General features: G+C 42.4%; 2 protein-coding genes across 3 annotated transcripts in view; both read right to left on the bottom strand.

The window, feature by feature from the left end:
- Positions 1-5,519: 5,519 nt before the first annotated feature.
- Positions 5,520-19,566, bottom strand: part of LOC119128185 (BOLA class I histocompatibility antigen, alpha chain BL3-6-like) — a 24,227-nt gene continuing 10,180 nt past the window's right edge. Inside the window, exons 1-7 of one of the 2 annotated variants that reach the window (XM_037260424.1) lie at positions 8,712-8,875; positions 7,361-7,624; positions 6,977-7,255; positions 6,539-6,847; positions 6,347-6,463; positions 6,257-6,274; positions 5,520-6,185 (exon numbers count right to left, since the gene is read on the bottom strand). In XM_037260424.1, the coding sequence (XP_037116319.1) occupies positions 6,157-6,185; positions 6,257-6,274; positions 6,347-6,463; positions 6,539-6,847; positions 6,977-7,255; positions 7,361-7,624; positions 8,712-8,775 (1,080 nt within the window). In that variant the 5' untranslated portion in view covers positions 8,776-8,875 and the 3' untranslated portion in view covers positions 5,520-6,156. Of the gene's footprint in view, positions 6,186-6,256; positions 6,275-6,346; positions 6,464-6,538; positions 6,848-6,976; positions 7,256-7,360; positions 7,625-8,711; positions 8,876-19,566 lie in introns of those variants that run through there. The other variant, XM_037260425.1, reaches the window with a different exon arrangement.
- Positions 15,821-19,564, bottom strand: LOC119128173 (class I histocompatibility antigen, F10 alpha chain-like). The gene is made up of 6 exons (XM_037260384.1): positions 19,405-19,564; positions 17,679-17,942; positions 17,295-17,573; positions 16,857-17,165; positions 16,575-16,781; positions 15,821-16,497 (listed from the first exon to the last, which is right to left on the bottom strand). Exons 1-6 carry the CDS (start codon positions 19,466-19,468, stop codon positions 16,469-16,471), a joined length of 1,152 nt encoding a protein of 383 aa, XP_037116279.1. The 5' UTR covers positions 19,469-19,564; the 3' UTR covers positions 15,821-16,468.

Genomic DNA, 19,566 nt, shown 5'->3' with positions numbered 1-19,566 from the left:
GATGGCGTCAGTCTGCGTCTCAAACTGGAGGGCGGTACCGAATTCATTGATCACATACAATAAAAATCTCTAAAGCAATGAAATGCCAATGACTTTTTTTGTGTTGTTCCCAGCATATTTCAAAAAGACCTCTGCCACAAAATAAATAAATGTAATGAAAACCCCAATTTTAAACTAAATGTAAGTTAAAACGCTACTTTGAAAGCCTGAATTTAAAACTCCAACCCTAGTTTGAAAATCTAATTAGAAACCATAACCCCCTTTTAAAACCCTACTTTGAAACCCTAATTGTAGTCTGAAACCCTAAGCCTACTATAAAACCCTACTCAGAAACTAGTTTGAAAATCCTCGCTTATCTCTTACCTTTAAAAATGAAGCATCAGAAATCTAATATTTCTAATCAAGCCATTTCTATTACTCTTCATTTAGTTAGTTCACAATAGCTGCTTTGCGAAAATTGCACCAAAAAATAACTGTGAAATCAGAGGATCAGTTGACAGCCAATGTTACTCATTGAGATTAAATAAATAAATATGCAAATGAACATAGAATGTGTCCCCAGCCCCCCCCCCCCCCTCTTGAAAAAAGGAAATAACACATGTGAACACAAGTGAAAGTAAAGAGGCCCCGTGCCATAATCCTGTAGTTTCCACGGGTACTTAGGTCAAAAAAAGACCACCACGACCTTTTTTTTTGGTTGACCTTAAAGAGTGGTGGGATTATTGTCCGCACTCAGAATCCAGTCATTTTCCTCCAGGAAGGTAGATAGCGACAGCTCTTCCGGGTACGGCTCCACCAAAGGTGTGTTTAAAGGGAAAAATCCGTCTGGAGTGTTGGGCGGAACGGGAATCGAACACGGCAGGGACTCGAGCGTAGGCGTTATCTGACTCGGCTTTAAGGTCCCATCGCCGTTGGTCTGCGCCGATATTAAAGCGTTCTTGTATTGATGCGGGTCGAGCGGCGGCGCTCCCGGATCTTCAATGGGGAACATTTCAGATGTGACTGAGAGGATGTCTTCGGGGTGAAGCGTGGAGAAGGTGGACGAGGGCAATTCTATGTGGGCGTCATTGCTAAACAGCGAATGAGGAGCGTGTGTAAACAGGGAGGAAGGGACTAAATCAGATGAGGGCATTGGATGAGGGTTTTCACCAAGCTCCACTTTGGAGGTGACAGACGTGGAAGTCTGGAGGGCGTCCACCTGCACGGAACCTCGGAGGACACAAAAGGGCCGGTGGCGCTCCAGGGCGCTGTTGTAGTGACGGATCTCTTTTTTTAACGCTTTGATTTCCTTTTCCAGGGCGGAATTCGAAGCTTCCAGAGTCAGGAGCTCCTAAGAGAGCGGAGAAAAAACAACAACAGATGTTCGCTATGATCAGCTAAAAGCGTGTATCAAGTCCAAAAACGCATTCAAGCACAGACACAATCCTACTGTTAAGCGTGAGAACGGTGACCCCAAGTGGACAAAAATCATATCTGCATATGCCTCACTTTGGTATAATGTACGGCGTACATAATACCAAAGTGAGTTATTACGTCTCTTTATATTGAAGTCTTTGTAATAACTAAAGTGAACTGTTGAGGAATGACCTCATGAGTCAAACAATGAGTCAAACTCATTTTCTTCGCGAGCCGCATTGTAGTCATAACTTCTTTCGGAGGGCCATTATGACTGTCAACCCAAATTAATGTATGAGCACCTCATATTATATCCAGTAAAAGCTACAAAACAAACTGACAAATAACTCGTTTTCAAATCAGACGAGTAAAAACTGGTAAAATATTAAAAAAAAAAAAAGATATTAAAAGTGAAGACAATTCTAGTAATGACACGAATTTGATGCACAATTTGTCTTTGCGGGCCACATAAAATGATGTGGCGGGCCGTATCTGGCCCCCGGGCCTTGAGTTTGACACAGATGTACGCCAAGCTTTAATATACTTCGTGTACGTTGTCACACATCATCAGCCAGCCCAACTCACTTGAGCCAGGATTCAGAGCGTCTTGCTCCCTTTATTTCTGTTCAGTGTTAAACACAACGAGTGAAACTGCAAGTGAAACAACAAACACACTTAGTTTCTCCCATGAATCTTCTTCTTATCTTATAAACAATAATAAAGTTATCCAATAAAACAATGATAACTTACAGCCGTTGATTCCGTGAGCATAAGGAGAGGAGAAAGATTCGCTTAGATGACGCGAGTAACTCATCAGTTGTCAAGTCGCTTCAACAAAAACATGCGCAGCTTCCGGTGCATTTCAAAATACACTTCCGGTTTGCTTCCGAACGACAAATAACCATTGTGTATGATTCTTTACATAGAAAACATTTCTTACATCATGAAAACAATTCTGAGGGCAGAACACTCCCCGTCTGGCATGTAATGCCACGAACCTTTGAAACTACTTTCCTTTTTCTCAGTCCACTTTTAATCCGCCTTTTCCATGAGAAGGACCACTTCAGAAATGGGCCGCAGGTAAGTCTTCGAGGTGCCTTGGGATGATGTTTTCACCTCAACCTTCCGGACCCTTGCATCGCTGCTCTCGGAGGTGGATATGACCATAGCCATCGGCCACTCATTCCTTGGCACTTGAGTTTGCTTTAGCAGCACAATGTCCCCAGGTTGAAGGTCGCGGCGTGTCCTGTGCCATTTACGTCTTGGATGGAGAGTGCTCAGGTACTCACTTCTCCAACGGTTCCAGAATTCGTTCGCCAGCGCCTGCACTTGCCTCCACTGGCCTCTCAGAAGGTCTAAACCCGCAAACTCGCCCGGAGGAGCAAGCAGTTCTGGCTTTTGTGTCAGTAGCAGCCTGCCTTTGATGGTCACTGGGGCGGCCAGACCCAGAGGGTCGAAGACGCTGTTGACAACTGACAGCGCCCCACGGCGAGTGTAAGGCTTATCAGCAATGGCTACCTCAAAGGTGAGCATGTCTGTGTTAATGTCCCAGCATAAGCCTAGGCTCCTCTGCGCAGGGAGAGAATCATCGTCCTGCCCCAGCTCTCTAATGCCAGAGGCCAGTTTTTCAGGTTCGAAAGCTTTCATCACTGTGACACGGTTTGATGCTATTTTGCGCAGCCTCAAATTAGACTCGGCGAGTGAGGCACAGGTACGTTTCAGCAGGTCTATGGCAGCAGACTCGGTGGGCAGTGACACGAGTCCATCATCAACGTAGAAATGTGTTGTGTCAGTGCCATACCTTGCTTCACCTTTCTGAGCAGCACGTGGTAGTCCATAGACGGCTACTGCAGGCGATGGGCTGTTGCCGAAGACGTGTAGTACCCGCAAGCGGTACTCTTGAACCTTTTTAGACAGGTCATTGTGCCACAGAAATCTGAGGTAATCTCTGTGCTCATGCCTCACCAGGAATCCATAAAACATCTGCTGGATGTCCACAGTGACAGCAATGAGATATTTCCTGAAACGCAGCAGCACGCCAAGCAGAGTGTTATTCAGGTCGGGCCCTGTGAGAAGCACTGAGTTGAGGGAGAGGCCGTTCAGTCGGGCGCTTGACTTAGACTTAGACCAGGGGTGGGCAAACTTTTTGACTCGCGGGCCGAACTGGGTTCTAAATTTGGACCGGAGGGCCGAACCAGGAGCAGATGGACGTAGTGTTTGTGTGAAGTAATATAAGCGACCTGTAAAGGTCATTGCATAAAAGATTTTGGCCTTTAGTAGGTAGTAAAGCATGGATATTCCAAACAAGTTTTTTGAAAACAAATGCATTTAACAGCATTTAAAAAAAAAATCATTAAAAAACTGCTATCAGTGATTCTCATAAAATACGACACTATTATTATGAATAACAGTCTCCATCACTTCAGTGCCTGCAGGTCAGATTAATGAAAAATGTTTATCTTATGAGATCACATCAAACAGCAAACATTCTGACCAAATATATCATCTTGAAGAATCGGTGAAAGCATACATCCAAATAAAGTAATCAAAACGGCAACACGGTAAGGGGTATCTGAACATCAGAGCAGAGTTTTAACTCACAAACACCTGGTAACAGAGGTGAGGAAACGGGAAACACTTCCTTAAAGTAAGCCGTAAGAACTTTACAGGTTAAGATTAGTCGCAAACAGGTGGTGCATCAATGTCCTTGAGCATCCTGCATTGTTTGAAAATGAGAATGGTCGCTAGTTTCAATCCCTGCTATGTGTACAAATCATATTCAAAATGCATTTTTTTTACAACAAACTTGAGAGCCTCCCCTTCATTTTCAGTGGGAACAGTGTTGTTGGTCTCCCTTTTTTGCTAGTGCATCATAGTCTGGAGTAAAATTTGTTGTGGCAATTCTTAGGAGAGATCCGTTTACCTCGATCTGTGACGGGTTGATGTGGCTGAACGTCACGTCGCGTACGTCGAGCCAAATTGGCCACTCTTTTAACATTCGGCACTCACTTCTTTTCTTCGGGCCACTCATTTTAATGGAAGGATTCCAGGGGAAGGTTTGTGGGTGGCTTTAGCGTCAAACTGTATCTGAAAGCTCAGCGAGCGAATTACAAGAATGCTGTCGTCACAGCCCACGCTCTAAATTCGGGACTGATACAAATAGAGCGCGAGTGCGCCATGTCCGTACTACTGAGTACGTACGTACACGCACTTGTGAGTGTGCACCGAGCTTTCTGACACGGCTTCCGGTAGTAAATGCGCAGGCGAGCGGTTCCCCATCTACTGGGGAAACGCAGTCATTGCAGGCAAAATGACAAAAAAAAAAAAGTTTAATACAATTAATTCAGGGTTGGCGGGCCGGATTAAACGGTCCCGTGGGCCGGATGTGGCCCGCGGGCCGTAGTTTGCCCATCCCTGTGCTATACAAATAAAGTTTATTATTATTATTATTATTATTTCGAACATATTTAAAACTTAAAAAGATAGAAAATAAAACAAATAACACTAAAGTGTCATATGTAAGTCTGTACAACAAACAAACAAACCAACAAACTGAGAAAAATCAATAGCAAAGAATGCTCGAAAAGAAGTAGGAAGAAGCATACCTTTTTAGATTCCTACCACTTTCTCAGTTTATCCAATAAACTAATGATTCAACGTATAAATCTACACACTTTCAACTTGTTATCCTGTTTTATTTTTGCTTTTGTGTAGCCATTTGGCATTTTTAGTCCTTGTACCTGCTAAACAACATATTTTTGAAAATTTTTTTAAACTGGTGGATATTTGGACTTTGCTTGAGTTCCTCACTTACACTGCTCCATAGTCTGACTCAGCAACTCAGCCTGTCATCTATTATAACCCCAAGAAATTTGTTTTCCTGCACCCTTTCAATCTCAGTTCCATCGATTTCTATTCGTACCTTCTCTTTTCAATGAGATAAAGTATTGTATAAATATATTCCAATTGAAAAAAATCTGAAACGACAGAACAATAAGATTATATGGACAGCCGTAAGTGTCGACATTTCGCTTTATATTTATGAATTTAGTTATTTCTTGTCTGGTTTTGTATATATTTTCTCGTGAGGTGTTTGGTTTGTACTTGATGAAGTTTTGCACTTATTATGTTGTTTTATTTTATTATTATGTGGAAGGGGGCAGGAACTATAAGATTTTCTTCATCTTGTTCCTTCTCAAGCATAATTATGTAAATATGCGTTTACTTGCTAAAGTTGAATTGTCTATTGATCAAAATACACATCAATGACGGAGATAAATAAAATAAAAATAACAAAATAAACTCCACATGGACTTCTCTGTAAATAGGAATGTGTTTTGTATGTTTTTTTTAGAAGACAACAGAAAAAAGACGTGTTCTTTATCATAAATTTTTTGCTTATCCTTGCTAAATTATATATCCACAAGTGAAAATACAGTGACCAGAAACCTCATTTCAAACATTTTTATAATGATACTCAAACTTATATCAAATTGATCAGTAGTTCGCTTAACAAAAAAGCACTTAAAAAAAAGCAACGTGTGATGCAGATATTACTTGTGGTATGTTGGCTCCCTCTAGCGGTATTTGGAAGAACTAGTGAAGTAAATACAATTAGAATTCACTGCACTTGTAAAACTGTTGCACTTCAATTTGAAATAAGAAACATTTCCAAATATTTCATACAGTTGGAATGCGATGATTCAATCAAGCGTGGCACCCAAGAAAAGAAGACATCCCTTCAACCTTAGTGGGGTTCATTCAATCCTGCTCAGAAGATGAGGCGCTGGCTGAGGGAGCATAAAAGAAAATACATTCAAGGCATTTTTTCAAAACAGCAAGCGGAAGACGTCTCACTTACAAGCTGGAGCGTAATTGGCTGAAATGGAAGAGAAGCGAGAGGAGATTAGGAATCGCCACAAACGGAGCAAACGTTTGTGTCGTCGTTCACCTTGTTGGCTTTTGGGACGCTTGGCCAGGAACACCCCCGCCGCCACCGCCATCGCCACCAGAGCCAGGACCACCAGCGGGACAGCGATGGCCACCGCCTTCTTCCTGTCTTCCTCTTCTTCACATGGCAACAAAACGAGACACGTGAACGACTGTCGGCGTGACGCCGAGCCGTGTCCGACGCGTGGCTCACCCTGGATGCGCGCGTTGCTCAGGATGCTTCTGGCGTACAGCTTGGTGACCATCTCCTCCCGGACGCCATCCAGTTTGAACACGCATTCGTAGCGGCCCTCCGCGGCGGGCGTCAGCTCCACTTTCAGGTCGGCCGTGGTCTGGAAGGTTCCGTCGTGGTTGGGGAGGGTCTCCCCCATCTCCACGTCCTCGTGAATCTGCTCGCCGTCCTTCCTCCAAAAGAGGTCCGACGTCCTGGGGTAGAAACCCGTGGCGTGGCAGGTGATTGGAGAGGAAGGAGTCTTCTGCAGGAGAGACACTGTGGGAAGCTCTGCGCGCAAAGATGGAGAGAAGAGTGGAGGATGCGCATGGAGGAAAAGAAACAACTTGAAAGAGCGTCAAAGATGGACACAGTGTGTGAGCTTGAAAGACGCAGAGAAGGCGTGAGAGGACAATGTACCGGTTCTGGTCAGGAACTCCCTCCCGTTGCTCACGTGCTTTTTCAACTCAAAAGGAAGCGCCTCAGTGAGAACATTCTTCATGACTTGATTGTACCCGTCGTCTTGGTCCCACTTGAGTTTGGTGATGAAAGCTTGCGGATGTGCTGCGATCCAGCTCATCGTCTTCAGCTCAAATGATATGAAGTCTTCTCCATCGTAACTGAGGTGCTGCCAACCATCAACCTCCCCAGTCTCATCATTCCATTCACAGCCGAACATCCTCTGAAGCATGTGAACACCTGAAAGGATGGCGCACAAGATTCAGCGAGGACGATGATCAGAGAGAAGCCAGCAGTGACAAAAAAAGTGTCATTTGACGAGCAGAAGGTTGGACGTAAAAGAACCTCCAGTTTGGTTGAAGCGCTTTTTAGCGGTTTCAATGTTGACTTTGAAGTACTGCTCAGCCTGAATACTGCCCGCCGTCTCGCTCTCCCAGTAGTGCGGATCATCTTCTGTGATTTTGTCCACCCAGTCTTGTTTCGCTTTTGCTTTCCTGTGGTTGCTGTCAAAGTGCAGAATCTGAACGCCGTCAACATACGCGGCCTCCCAGTACTCTGGTAGCTTTGCAACTTGAGAGGCCGTCGTGAAATAATTGAGCGTGTGAATGACTGGAAGGCAAACACAAAAATGACACACATGATCAAATCAATCTTCATAGTTTCAATGATTCTGCCTGCAGATGGAACTTTGCAGCACTTGAAATTGGAACTGTCATGTTTCTCCAAACGCGTTCTTCCGCACAAACTTGTCAAACTTGAATTTGACAACCTGCCTATGTTTTTTTCTTTCAGTTGTTAATATGTTAAGATTTCAGTGTGACGCCCTAAGCGAGATATTCGATGCCCCTCAGCAGTGACTAACATCCACTGATGAAAGAAATCTAATGACATAACTTTTGCCATTCTCTTTAATTTGCAGACAAAAAATCCAATAATAATATGAGGAAATCCTTTTGTTCAGACAAGTGAAACACTTTTAGATGTTACTTCACTGGTTCTTCTATATCAAACAAATTATTTTAGGTGTATTTACCTGACATGTTTCGGCGGAAGAACATGTCAGGTAAATACACCTAAAATAATTTGTTTGATATAGAAGAACCAGTGAAGTAATTGAAAAGGAAAAACAAGATGAACTTAGTACAACTTTTAGATGTTACCTGCTGACAGTTTCGACTGTGTCTCCAGTCTTCCTCACAGTCGAAACTGTCAGCAGGTAACATCTAAAAAAAATGTCACTTGTCTGAACAAAAGAACTGCCTTATATCATTTACGGAGACATGATGACTCTTATCGACATTATAATGTAAGGAGGCTATACAATGTTTTTTTCTGAAAGATGAGACACATTTTTATTGCCATGACTGTGAAATGTTAATTATGAATTGCAAAGACTCCCCTGTACAACATTTCATTCTTGTGCGTAGGCTTTTCCACATTTCATCGATTACATATCTATTCTGAGGCATATCACCTTGATTTGTGCCATTTTCAAGTTTTCCAACTTTCTTACATTTATAATAATAGCTATGTATTCCCGTATAACTCCGACAAAACGGGCGTTCAGGTGAAAGAACTTAAAATGCCGACGCAACAGACGAGTGGCGAAAACGAAAGCAATAAACAATAATGACTGCGTCACTTCCAAATCAAGAGCGTCAATCTTTCGAATAATAAACCGAAAAGTCCAACTTACCAGGCGTCACGCTGTATAGTTGCACAGCCAAAACAAAGAATGCAAGTAAATTCATTTTAACCATCAATGTGTTTTTCGATTTTAGTCAAGCAGGCTATTCGGTCAAAGTTGCGACTCGTCGTCCAAGAGGCGAACGCGGAACAACAGCGAAGCGCAGGACGCGCTTCGATTACCTCTCAGCCCGGCGATGACGTCACTCGGTCCTACAGTATGTTATTAACTGTGTGTGGGGATGGCTCGACTGTCTTGTGTGCATGGACCATGAGTTCGACTCCCGCATATGACTGTGCGTGTGTGTGCGTGCGCGGGCGCGTCTTAAAATATATTCATATATATATATATATATATATAAACCACTCGTTGAAACAGCGCCGCCCACTGGTGGGCTGCGTAACTACAACGTAAATTAAAGTTTGGTTTTCCGTGAAATCACGTGATCGTCGAGGGCTTTTATCATTGAAAATATCCATAAACCCAGTTTGATTGCTGAACGTAGGTCAACTTTGCCGCCATATTGCATGTGGAAAAGTGGAGCGCTGGGTGAAAGATTCAACTTTGGCCAGTTTTGTTTACCAAAAAAAAAAAAGGATGTGTAATATAAAAGAAAGAAACGTGCCCTTTGAAGATCTTATATTTGTATTCAGGTACCTGCGTTTAAGTTAGATTTTTAGTTCGATTTTATTTTAATTTTTACCACACAATGCAGTACGTACACTTGTACCTTGTTTTAAAAAAGGTTGTTATAATAATAAGAGGTCCAAAAGCATATTTACAGTATCGTACCTTGTTCTAAAAAATCTTATAAGAAAATATTTCTAAAAACATATTTACAGTATGTACACTTGTACCTTGTTGTATAAATGTTGTTATAATAATAAGAGTTCTAAAAACATATTTCCTGAATGTATACTTTAGCTACATCTACATGTTACCCACAACACACACACATTTATATTTATATAGATTTTCTGTATGTCATTTATACTATTAATATAGTATTTAGATGTTTGAAACTATTAGTTAATGAACTAAGGATAAGTTTTATTATACATTTATTGATACACAAATTTTTTTTGTATGTATTTATGTTAAAATTGACAGGGTTAGGGTTTCAAAGTAATGTTTCAAACTAGGGTTAGGATTTTAAACCAGGGTTTCAAACTAACTTTAAACCCTACTTTGAAACCCTGACCCTAGTATGAAACCTTCATTTGAAACCCAAACCCTAATATGAAACCCTACTTTGAAACCCTAATCCTAGTTTTAAAACCTACTTTGAAACCCTAAACTTAGTTTTAAACCCTACTTTAAAACCCTAACCCTAGTTTTAAACCCGAGCTTTAAACCTTACTTTGAAACCGTGTCCTTAGTATGAAACCCTACTTTGAAAACCTAAATCTAATTTGAAACCCTAGTTTAAAACCGTAACCTTAGTTAGAAACCATAGTTGAAAACCCTAACCCTAGTTTGAAACCGTACTTAACGAACTTGTTCAGTTCTTAGTTCAGAGACAAATCCGCAAAGCAACTAAGTCATCATGACATCACAAATGACAAAAACATCACCTTGTTCCTATTTTTTGATTGATAAAATGACCATGTACAGGACAGTTTTTTGTTAGTTAGAAAAATAAAATTACCACGTTTTGTAATGATGTACAATGAACGTGCATCCTAAGACAGAACCACTTGTGACCACAAGATGGCGTCAGTCTGCGTCTCAAACTGGAGGGCGGTACCGAATTCATTGATCACATACAATAAAAATCTCTAAAGCAATGAAATGCCAATTACTTTTTTTGTATTGTTCCCAGCATATTTCAAAAAGACCTCTGCCACAAAATAAATAAATCTAATGAAAACCCCAATTTTAAACTAAATGTAAGTTAAAACGCTACTTTGAAAGCCTGAATTTAAAACTCCAACCCTAGTTTGAAAATCTAATTAGAAACCATAACCCCCTTTTAAAACCCTACTTTGAAACCTTAATTGTAGTCTGAAACCCTAAGCCTACTATAAAACCCTACTCAGAAACTAGTTTGAAAATCCTCACTTATCACTTACCTTTAAAAATGAAGCATCAGAAATCTATTATTTCTAATCAAGCCATTTTTATTACTCTTCATTTAGTTAGTTCACAATAGCTGCTTTGCGAAAATTGCACCAAAAAATAACTGTGAAATCAGTGGATCAGTTGACAGCCAATGTTACTCATTGAGATTAAATAAATAAATATGCAAATGAACATAGAATGTGTCCCCTGCGCCCCCTTGAAAAAAGGAAATAACACAAGAGAACACAAGTGAAAGTAAAGAGGGCCCCGTGTCATAATCCTGTAGTTTCCACGGGTACTTAGGCCAAAAAAAAGAACACCACGACCTTTTTTTTTTTGGTTGACCTTAAAGAGTGGTGGGATTATTGTCCGCATTCAGAATCCAGTCATTTTCCTCCAGGAAGGTAGATAGCGACAGCTCTTCAGGGTACGGCTCCACCAAAGGTGTGTTTAAGGGGAAAAATCCGTCTGGAGTGTTGGGCGGAACGGGAATCGAACACGGCAGGGACTCGAGCGTTGGCGTTATCTGACTCGGCTTTAAGGTCCCATCGCCGTTGGTCTGCGCCGATATTAAAGCGTTCTTGTATTTATGCGGGTCGAGCGGCGGCGCTCCCGGATCTTCAATGGGGAACATTTCAGATGTGACTGAGAGGATGTCTTCGGGGTGAAGCGTGGAGAAGGTGGACGAGGGCAATTCTATGTGGGCGTCATTGCTAAACAGCGAATGAGGAGCGTGTGTAAACAGGGAGGACGGGACTAAATCAGATGAGGGCATTGGATGAGGGGTTTCACCAAGCTCCGCTTTGGAGGTGACAGACGTGGAAGTCTGGAGGGCGTCCACCTGCACGGAACCTCGGAGGACACAAAAGGGCCGGTGGCGCTCCAGGGCGCTGTTGTAGTGCCGGATCTCTTTTTTTTAACGCTTTGATTTCCTTTTCCAGGGCGGAATTCGAAGCTTCCAGAGTCAGGAGCTCCTAAGAGAGGGGAGAAAAAACAACAACAGATGTTCGCTATGATCAGCTAAAAGCGTGTATCAAGTCCAAAAACGCATTCAAGCACAGACACAATCCTACTGTTAAGCATGAGAACGGTGACCTTAAGTGGACAAAAACCATATCTGCATATGCCTCACTTTGGTATTATGTACGCCAGGGGTGTCAAACTCATTTTCTTCGCGAGCCGCATTGTAGTCATAACTTCTTTCGGAGGGCCATTATGACTGTCAACCCAAATTAATGTATGAGCACCTCATATTATATCCAGTAAAAGCTACAAAACAAACTGACAAATAACTCGTTTTCAAATCAGACGAGTAAAAACTGGTCAAATATTAAAAAAATATATATATATATTAAAAGTGAAGACAATTCTAGTAATGACACGAATTTGATGCACAATTTGTCTTTGCGGGCCACTTAAAATGATGTGGCGGGCCGTATCTGGCCCCCGGGCCTTGAGTTTGACACAGATGTACGCCAAGCTTTAATATACTTCGTGTACGTTGTCACAGATCATCAGCCAGCCCAACTCACTTGAGCCAGGATTCAGAGCGTCTTGCTCCCTTTATTTCTGTTCAGTGTTAAACACGAGTGAAACTGCAAGTGAAATAACAAACACACTTAGTTTCTCCCATGCATCTTCTTCTTATCTTATAAACAATAATAAAGTTATCCAATAAAACAATGATAACTTACAGCCGTTGATTCCGTGAGCATAAGGAGAGGAGAAAGATTCGCTTAGATGACGCGAGTAACTCATCAGTTGTCAAGTCGCTTCAACAAAAACATGCGCAGCTTCCGGTGCATTTCAAAATACACTTCCGGTTTGCTTCCGAACGACAAATAACCATTGTGTATGATTCTTTACATAGAAAACATTTCTTACATCATGAAAACAATTCTGAGGGCAGAACACTCCCCGTCTGGCATGTAATGCCACTAACCTTTGAAACTACTTTCCTTTTTCTCAGTCCACTTTTAATCCGCCTTTTCCATGAGAAGGACCACTTCAGAAATGGGCCGCAGGTAAGTCTTCGAGGTGCCTTGGGATGATGTTTTCACCTCTACCTTCCGGACCCTTGCATCGCTGCTCTCGGAGGTGGATATGACCATAGCCATCGGCCACTCATTCCTTGGCACTTGAGTTTGCTTTAGCAGCACAATGTCCCCAGGTTGAAGGTCGCGGCGTGTCCTGTGCCATTTACGTCTTGGATGGAGAGTGCTCAGGTACTCACTTCTCCAACGGTTCCAGAATTCGTTCGCCAGCGCCTGCACTTGCCTCCACTGGCCTCTCAGAAAGTCTTTCCCCGCAAACTCGCCCGGAGGAGCAAGCAGTTCTGGCTTTTGTGTCAGTAGCAGCCTGCCTTTTGATGGTCACTGGGGCGGCCAGACCCAGAGGGTCGAAGACGCTGTTGACAACTGACAGCGCCCCACGGCGAGTGTAAGGCTTATCAGCAATGGCTACCTCAAAGGTGAGCATGTCTGTGTTAATGTCCCAGCATAAGCCTAGGCTCCTCTGCGCAGGGAGAGAATCATCGTCCTGCCCCAGCTCTCTAATGCCAGAGGCCAGTTTTTCAGGTTCGAAAGCTTTCATCACTGTGACACGGTTTGATGCTATTCTGCGCAGCCTCAAATTAGACTCGGCGAGTGAGGCACAGGTACGTTTCAGCGGGTCTATGGCAGCAGACTCGGTGGGCAGTGACACGAGTCCATCATCAACGTAGAAATGTGTTGTGTCAGTGCCATACCTTGCTTCACCTTTCTGAGCACCACGTCGTAGTCCATAGACGGCTACTGCAGGCGATGGGCTGTTGCCGAAGACGTGTAGTACCCGCAAGCGGTACTCTTGAACCTTTTTAGACAGGTCATTGTGCCACAGAAATCTGAGGTAATCTCTGTGCTCATGCCTCACCAGGAATCCATAAAACATCTGCTGGATGTCCACAGTGACAGCAATGAGATATTTCCTGAAACGCAGCAGCACGCCAAGCAGAGTGTTATTCAGGTCGGGCCCTGTGAGAAGCACTGAGTTGAGGGAGAGGCCGTTCAGTCGGGCGCTTGACTTAGACTTAGACCAGGGGTGGGCAAACTTTTGACTCGCGGGCCGAACTGGGTTCTAAATTTGGACCGGAGGGCCGAACCAGGAGCAGATGGACGTAGTGTTTGTGTGAAGTAATATAAGCGACCTGTAAAGGTCATTGCATAAAAGATTTTGGCCTTTAGTAGGTAGTAAAGCATGGATATTCCAAACAAGTTTTTTGAAAACAAATGCATTTAACAGCATTTAAAAAAAAAATCATTAAAAAACTGCTATCAGTGATTCTCATAAAATACGACACTATTATTATGAATAACAGTCTCCATCACTTCAGTGCCTGCAGGTCAGATTAATGAAAAATGTTTATCTTATGAGATCACATCAAACAGCAAACATTCTGACCAAATATATCATCTTGAAGAATCGGTGAAAGCATACATCCAAATAAAGTAATCAAAACGGCAACACGGTAAGGGGTATCTGAACATCAGAGCAGAGTTTTAACTCACAAACACCTGGTAACAGAGGTGAGGAAACGGGAAACACTTCCTTAAAGTAAGCCGTAAGAACTTTACAGGTTAAGATTAGTCGCAAACAGGTGGTGCATCAATGTCCTTGAGCATCCTGCATTGTTTGAAAATGAGAATGGTCGCTAGTTTCAATCCCTGCTATGTGTACAAATCATATTCAAAATGCATTTTTTTTACAACAAACTTGAGAGCCTCCCCTTCATTTTCAGTGGGAACAGTGTTGTTGGTCTCCCTTTTTTGCTAGTGCATCATAGTCTGGAGTAAAATTTGTTGTGGCAATTCTTAGGAGAGATCCGTTTACCTCGATCTGTGACGGGTTGATGTGGCTGAACGTCACGTCGCGTACGTCGAGCCAAATTGGCCACTCTTTTAACATTCGGCACTCACTTCTTTTCTTCGGGCCACTCATTTTAATGGAAGGATTCCAGGGGAAGGTTTGTGGGTGGCTTTAGCGTCAAACTGTATCTGAAAGCTCAGCGAGCGAATTACAAGAATGCTGTCGTCACAGCCCACGCTCTAAATTCGGGACTGATACAAATAGAGCGCGAGTGCGCCATGTCCGTACTACTGAGTACGTACGTACACGCACTTGTGAGTGTGCACCGAGCTTTCTGACACGGCTTCCGGTAGTAAATGCGCAGGCGAGCGGTTCCCCATCTACTGGGGAAACGCAGTCATTGCAGGCAAAATGACAAAAAAAAAAAAGTTTAATACAATTAATTCAGGGTTGGCGGGCCGGATTAAACGGTCCCGTGGGCCGGATGTGGCCCGCGGGCCGTAGTTTGCCCATCCCTGTGCTATACAAATAAAGTTTATTATTATTATTATTATTATTTCGAACATATTTAAAACTTAAAAAGATAGAAAATAAAACAAATAACACTAAAGTGTCATATGTAAGTCTGTACAACAAACAAACAAACCAACAAACTGAGAAAAATCAATAGCAAAGAATGCTCGAAAAGAAGTAGGAAGAAGCATACCTTTTTAGATTCCTACCACTTTCTCAGTTTATCCAATAAACTAATGATTCAACGTATAAATCTACACACTTTCAACTTGTTATCCTGTTTTATTTTTGCTTTTGTGTAGCCATTTGGCATTTTTAGTCCTTGTACCTGCTAAACAACATATTTTTGAAAATTTTTTTAAACTGGTGGATATTTGGACTTTGCTTGAGTTCCTCACTTACACTGCTCCATAGTCTGACTCAGCAACTCAGCCTGTCATCTATTATAACCCCAAGAAATTTGTTTTCCTGCACCCTTTCAATCTCAGTTCCATCGATTTCTATTCGTACCTTCTCTTTTCAATGAGATAAAGTATTGTATAAATATATTCCAATTGAAAAAAATCTGAAACGACAGAACAATAAGATTATATGGACAGCCGTAAGTGTCGACATTTCGCTTTATATTTATGAATTTAGTTATTTCTTGTCTGGTTTTGTATATATTTTCTCGTGAGGTGTTTGGTTTGTACTTGATGAAGTTTTGCACTTATTATGTTGTTTTATTTTATTATTATGTGGAAGGGGGCAGGAACTATAAGATTTTCTTCATCTTGTTCCTTCTCAAGCATAATTATGTAAATATGCGTTTACTTGCTAAAGTTGAATTGTCTATTGATCAAAATACACATCAATGACGGAGATAAATAAAATAAAAATAACAAAATAAACTCCACATGGACTTCTCTGTAAATAGGAATGTGTTTTGTATTTTTTTTTTAGAAGACAACAGAAAAAAGACGTGTTCTTTATCATAAATTTTTTGCTTATCCTTGCTAAATTATATATCCACAAGTGAAAATACAGTGACCAGAAACCTCATTTCAAACATTTTTATAATGATACTCAAACTCATATCAAATTGATCAGTAGTTCGCTTAACAAAAAAGCACTTAAAAAAAAGCAACGTGTGATGCAGATATTACTTGTGGTATGTTGGCTCCCTCTAGCGGTATTTGGAAGAACTAGTGAAGTAAATACAATTAGAATTCACTGCACTTGTAAAACTGTTGCACTTCAATTTGAAATAAGAAACATTTCCAAATATTTCATACAGTTGGAATGCGATGATTCAATCAAGCGTGGCACCCAAGAAAAGAAGACATCCCTTCAACCTTAGTGAGGTTCATTCAATCCTGCTCAGAAGATGAGGCGCTGGCTGAGGGAGCATAAAAGAAAATACATTCAAGGCATTGGCATTTTTTCAAAACAGCAAGCGGAAAACGTCTCACTTACAAGCTGGAGCGTAATTGGCTGAAATGGAAGAGAAGCGAGAGGAGATTAGGAATCGCCACAAACGGAGCAAACATTTGTGTCGTCGTTCACCTTTTTGGCTTTTGGGACGCTTGGCCAGGAACACCCCCGCTGCCACCGCCATCGCCACCAGAGCCAGGACCACCAGCGGGACAGCGATGGCCACCGCCTTCTTCCTGTCTTCCTCTTCTTCACAAGGAAACAAAACGAGACACGTGAACGACTGTGGGCGTGACGCCGAGCCGTGTCCGACGCGTGGCTCACCCTGGATGCGCACGTTGCTCAGGATGCTTTTGGCGTACAGCTTGGTGACCATCTCCTCCCGGACGCCATCCAGTTTGAACACGCATTCGTAGCGGCCCTCCGCGGCAGGCGTCAGCTCCACCTTCAGGTCGGCCGTGGTCTGGAAGGTTCCGTCGTGGTTGGGGAGGGTCTCCCCCATCTCCACGTCCTCGTGGATCTGCTCGCCGTCCTTCCTCCAAAAGAGGTCCGACGTCCTGGGGTAGAAACCCGTGGCGTGGCAGGTGATTGGAGAGGAAGGCGTCTTCTGCAGGAGAGACACCGTGGGAAGCTCTGCGCGCAAAGATGGAGAGAAGAGTGGAGGATGTGCATGGAGGAAAAGAAACAACTTGAAAGAGCGGCAAAGATGGACATCGTGTGTGAGCTTGAAAGACGCAGAGAAGGCGTGAGAGGACAATGTACCGGTTCTGGTCAGGAACTCCCTCCCGTTGCTCACGTGCTTCTTCAACAGGGAAGGAAGCACCTCAGTGAGAGCATTCTTCCAGGCTTCATTGTACCCGTCTGTTTGGTCCCACTTGAGTTTGGTGATGAAAGCTTGCGGATGTGCTGCGATCCAGCTCATCGTCTTCAGCTCAAATGATATGAAGTCTTCTCCATCGTAACTGAAGTGCTGCCAACCATCAACCTCCCCAGTCTCATCATTCCATTCACAGCCGTACATCCACTGAAACATGTGAACACCTGAAAGGATGGCGCACAAGATTCAGCGAGGACGATGATCAGAGAGAAGCCAGCAGTGACAAAAAAAGTGTCATTTGACGAGCAGAAGGTTGGACGTAAACAAACCTCCAGTTTGGTTGAAGCGCTTATTAAGGATTTCAATGTTGACTTTGAAGGCCTGCTCATTATGAATACTGCCCGCCGTCTCTCTCTCCCAGTAGTGCGGCTCATCTTCTGTGATTTTGTCCACCCAGTCTTGTTTCGCTTTTGCTTTCCTGTGGTTGCTGTCAAAGTGCAGAATCTGAACGCCGTCAACATACGCGGCCTCCCAGTACTCTGGTAGCTTTGCAACTTGAGAGCCCGTCTGGAAATAATTGAACGTGTGAATGACTGAAAGACAAACACAAAAATGACACACATGATCAAATCAATCTTCATATTTTCAATGATTCTGCCTGCAGATGGAACTTTGCGGCACTTGAAATTGGAAACGTCATGTTTCTCCAAACGCGTTCTTCCGCACAAACTTGTCAAACTTGAATGTGACAACCTGCCTTTGTTTTTTTCTCCCAGTTGTTATGTTCGATTTCAGTGTGATGCGCTAAGCGAGATATTCGATGCCCCTCAGCAGTGATTGACATCCACTGATGAAAGAAATCTAATGACATAACTTTTGCCATTCTCCTTAATTTGCACACAAAAAATCCAATAATAATAGGAGGCAATCCATTTGGTCAGACAAGTGAAACACTTTTAGATGTTACCTGCTGACAGTTTCGATTGTGTCTCCAGTCCTCCTCGCAGTCGAAACTGTCAGCAGGTAACATCTAAAAGTCATGTTTCTCCAAACGTGTTCTTCCGCACAAACTTGTCAAACTTGAATTTGACAACCTGCCTATGTTTTTTTCTTTCAGTTGTTAATATGTTAAGATTTCAGTGTGACGCCCTAAACGAGATATTCGATGCCCCTCAGCAGTGACTAACATCCACTGATGAAAGAAATCTTAATGACATAACTTTTGCCATTCTCTTTAATTTGCACACAAAAAATCCAATAATAATATGAGGCAATCCTTTTGTTCAGACAAGTGAAACACTTTTAGATGTTACTTCACTGGTTCTTCTATATCAAACAAATTATTTTAGGTGTATTTAACTGACATGTTTCGGCGGGTTCTTCCGCCTTCATCAGATCTGATGAAGGCGGAAGAACATGTCAGGTAAATACACCTAAAATAATTTGTTTGATATAGAAGAACCAGTGAAGTAATTGAAAAGGAAAAACAAGATGAACTTAGTACAACTTTTAGATGTTACCTGCTGACAGTTTCGACTGTGTCTCCAGTCTTCCTCACAGTCGAAACTGTCAGCAGGTAACATCTAAAAAAATGTGACTTGTCTGAACAAAAGAACTGCCTTATATCATTTACGGAGACATGACGACTCTTATCGAAATAATAATGTCAGGAGGCTATACAATGTTTTTTTCTGAAAGAAGAGACACAATTGTATTGCCATGACTGTGAAATGTTAATTATTAATTGCAAAGACTCCCCTGTACAACATTTCATTCTTGTGCGTAGGCTTTTCCATATTTCATCGATTGCATATTTATGCTGGGGCACATCACTTTGATTTGTGCCATTTTTAAGTTTTCCAACTTTATTACATTCATAATAATAGCGATGTATTCCCGTATAACTCCGACAAAACGGGCGTTCAGGTGAAAGAACTTAAAATGACGACGCAACAGACGAGTGGCGAAAACGAAAGCAATAAACAATAATGACTGCGTCACTTCCAAATCAAGAGCGTCAATCTTTCGAATAATAAACCGAAAAGTCCAACTTACCAGGCGTCACGCTGTATAGTTGCACAGCCAAAACAAAGAATGCAAGTAAATTCATTGTAATCATCAAGTTGTTTCTCGATTTTCGTCAAGCAGGGTATTCGGTCATAGTTGCGACTCGTCGTCCAAGAGGCGAACGCGGAAAGAACAGCGAAGCGCAGGACG

This window comes from Syngnathus acus, chromosome 10 (assembly GCF_901709675.1).
Source record: "Syngnathus acus chromosome 10, fSynAcu1.2, whole genome shotgun sequence".
NCBI lineage: Eukaryota > Metazoa > Chordata > Actinopteri > Syngnathiformes > Syngnathidae > Syngnathus > Syngnathus acus.
Note: the sequence above shows the minus strand (reverse complement) of the source record. Positions and strands in the feature narration are given on the sequence as shown.

Coding starts and splice junctions, on each gene's coding strand:
- LOC119128173 (XM_037260384.1), bottom strand. CDS start 19,468: ATGATTACAATGAATTTACTTGCATTCTTTGTTTTGGCTGTGCAACTA. Junction 17,943..19,404: donor ACTATACAGCGTGACGCCTG/GTAAGTTGGACT, acceptor TTTGTCTTTCAG/TCATTCACACGTTCAATTAT. Junction 17,166..17,294: donor GGAGTTCCTGACCAGAACCG/GTACATTGTCCT, acceptor CTTTGCGCGCAG/AGCTTCCCACGGTGTCTCTC.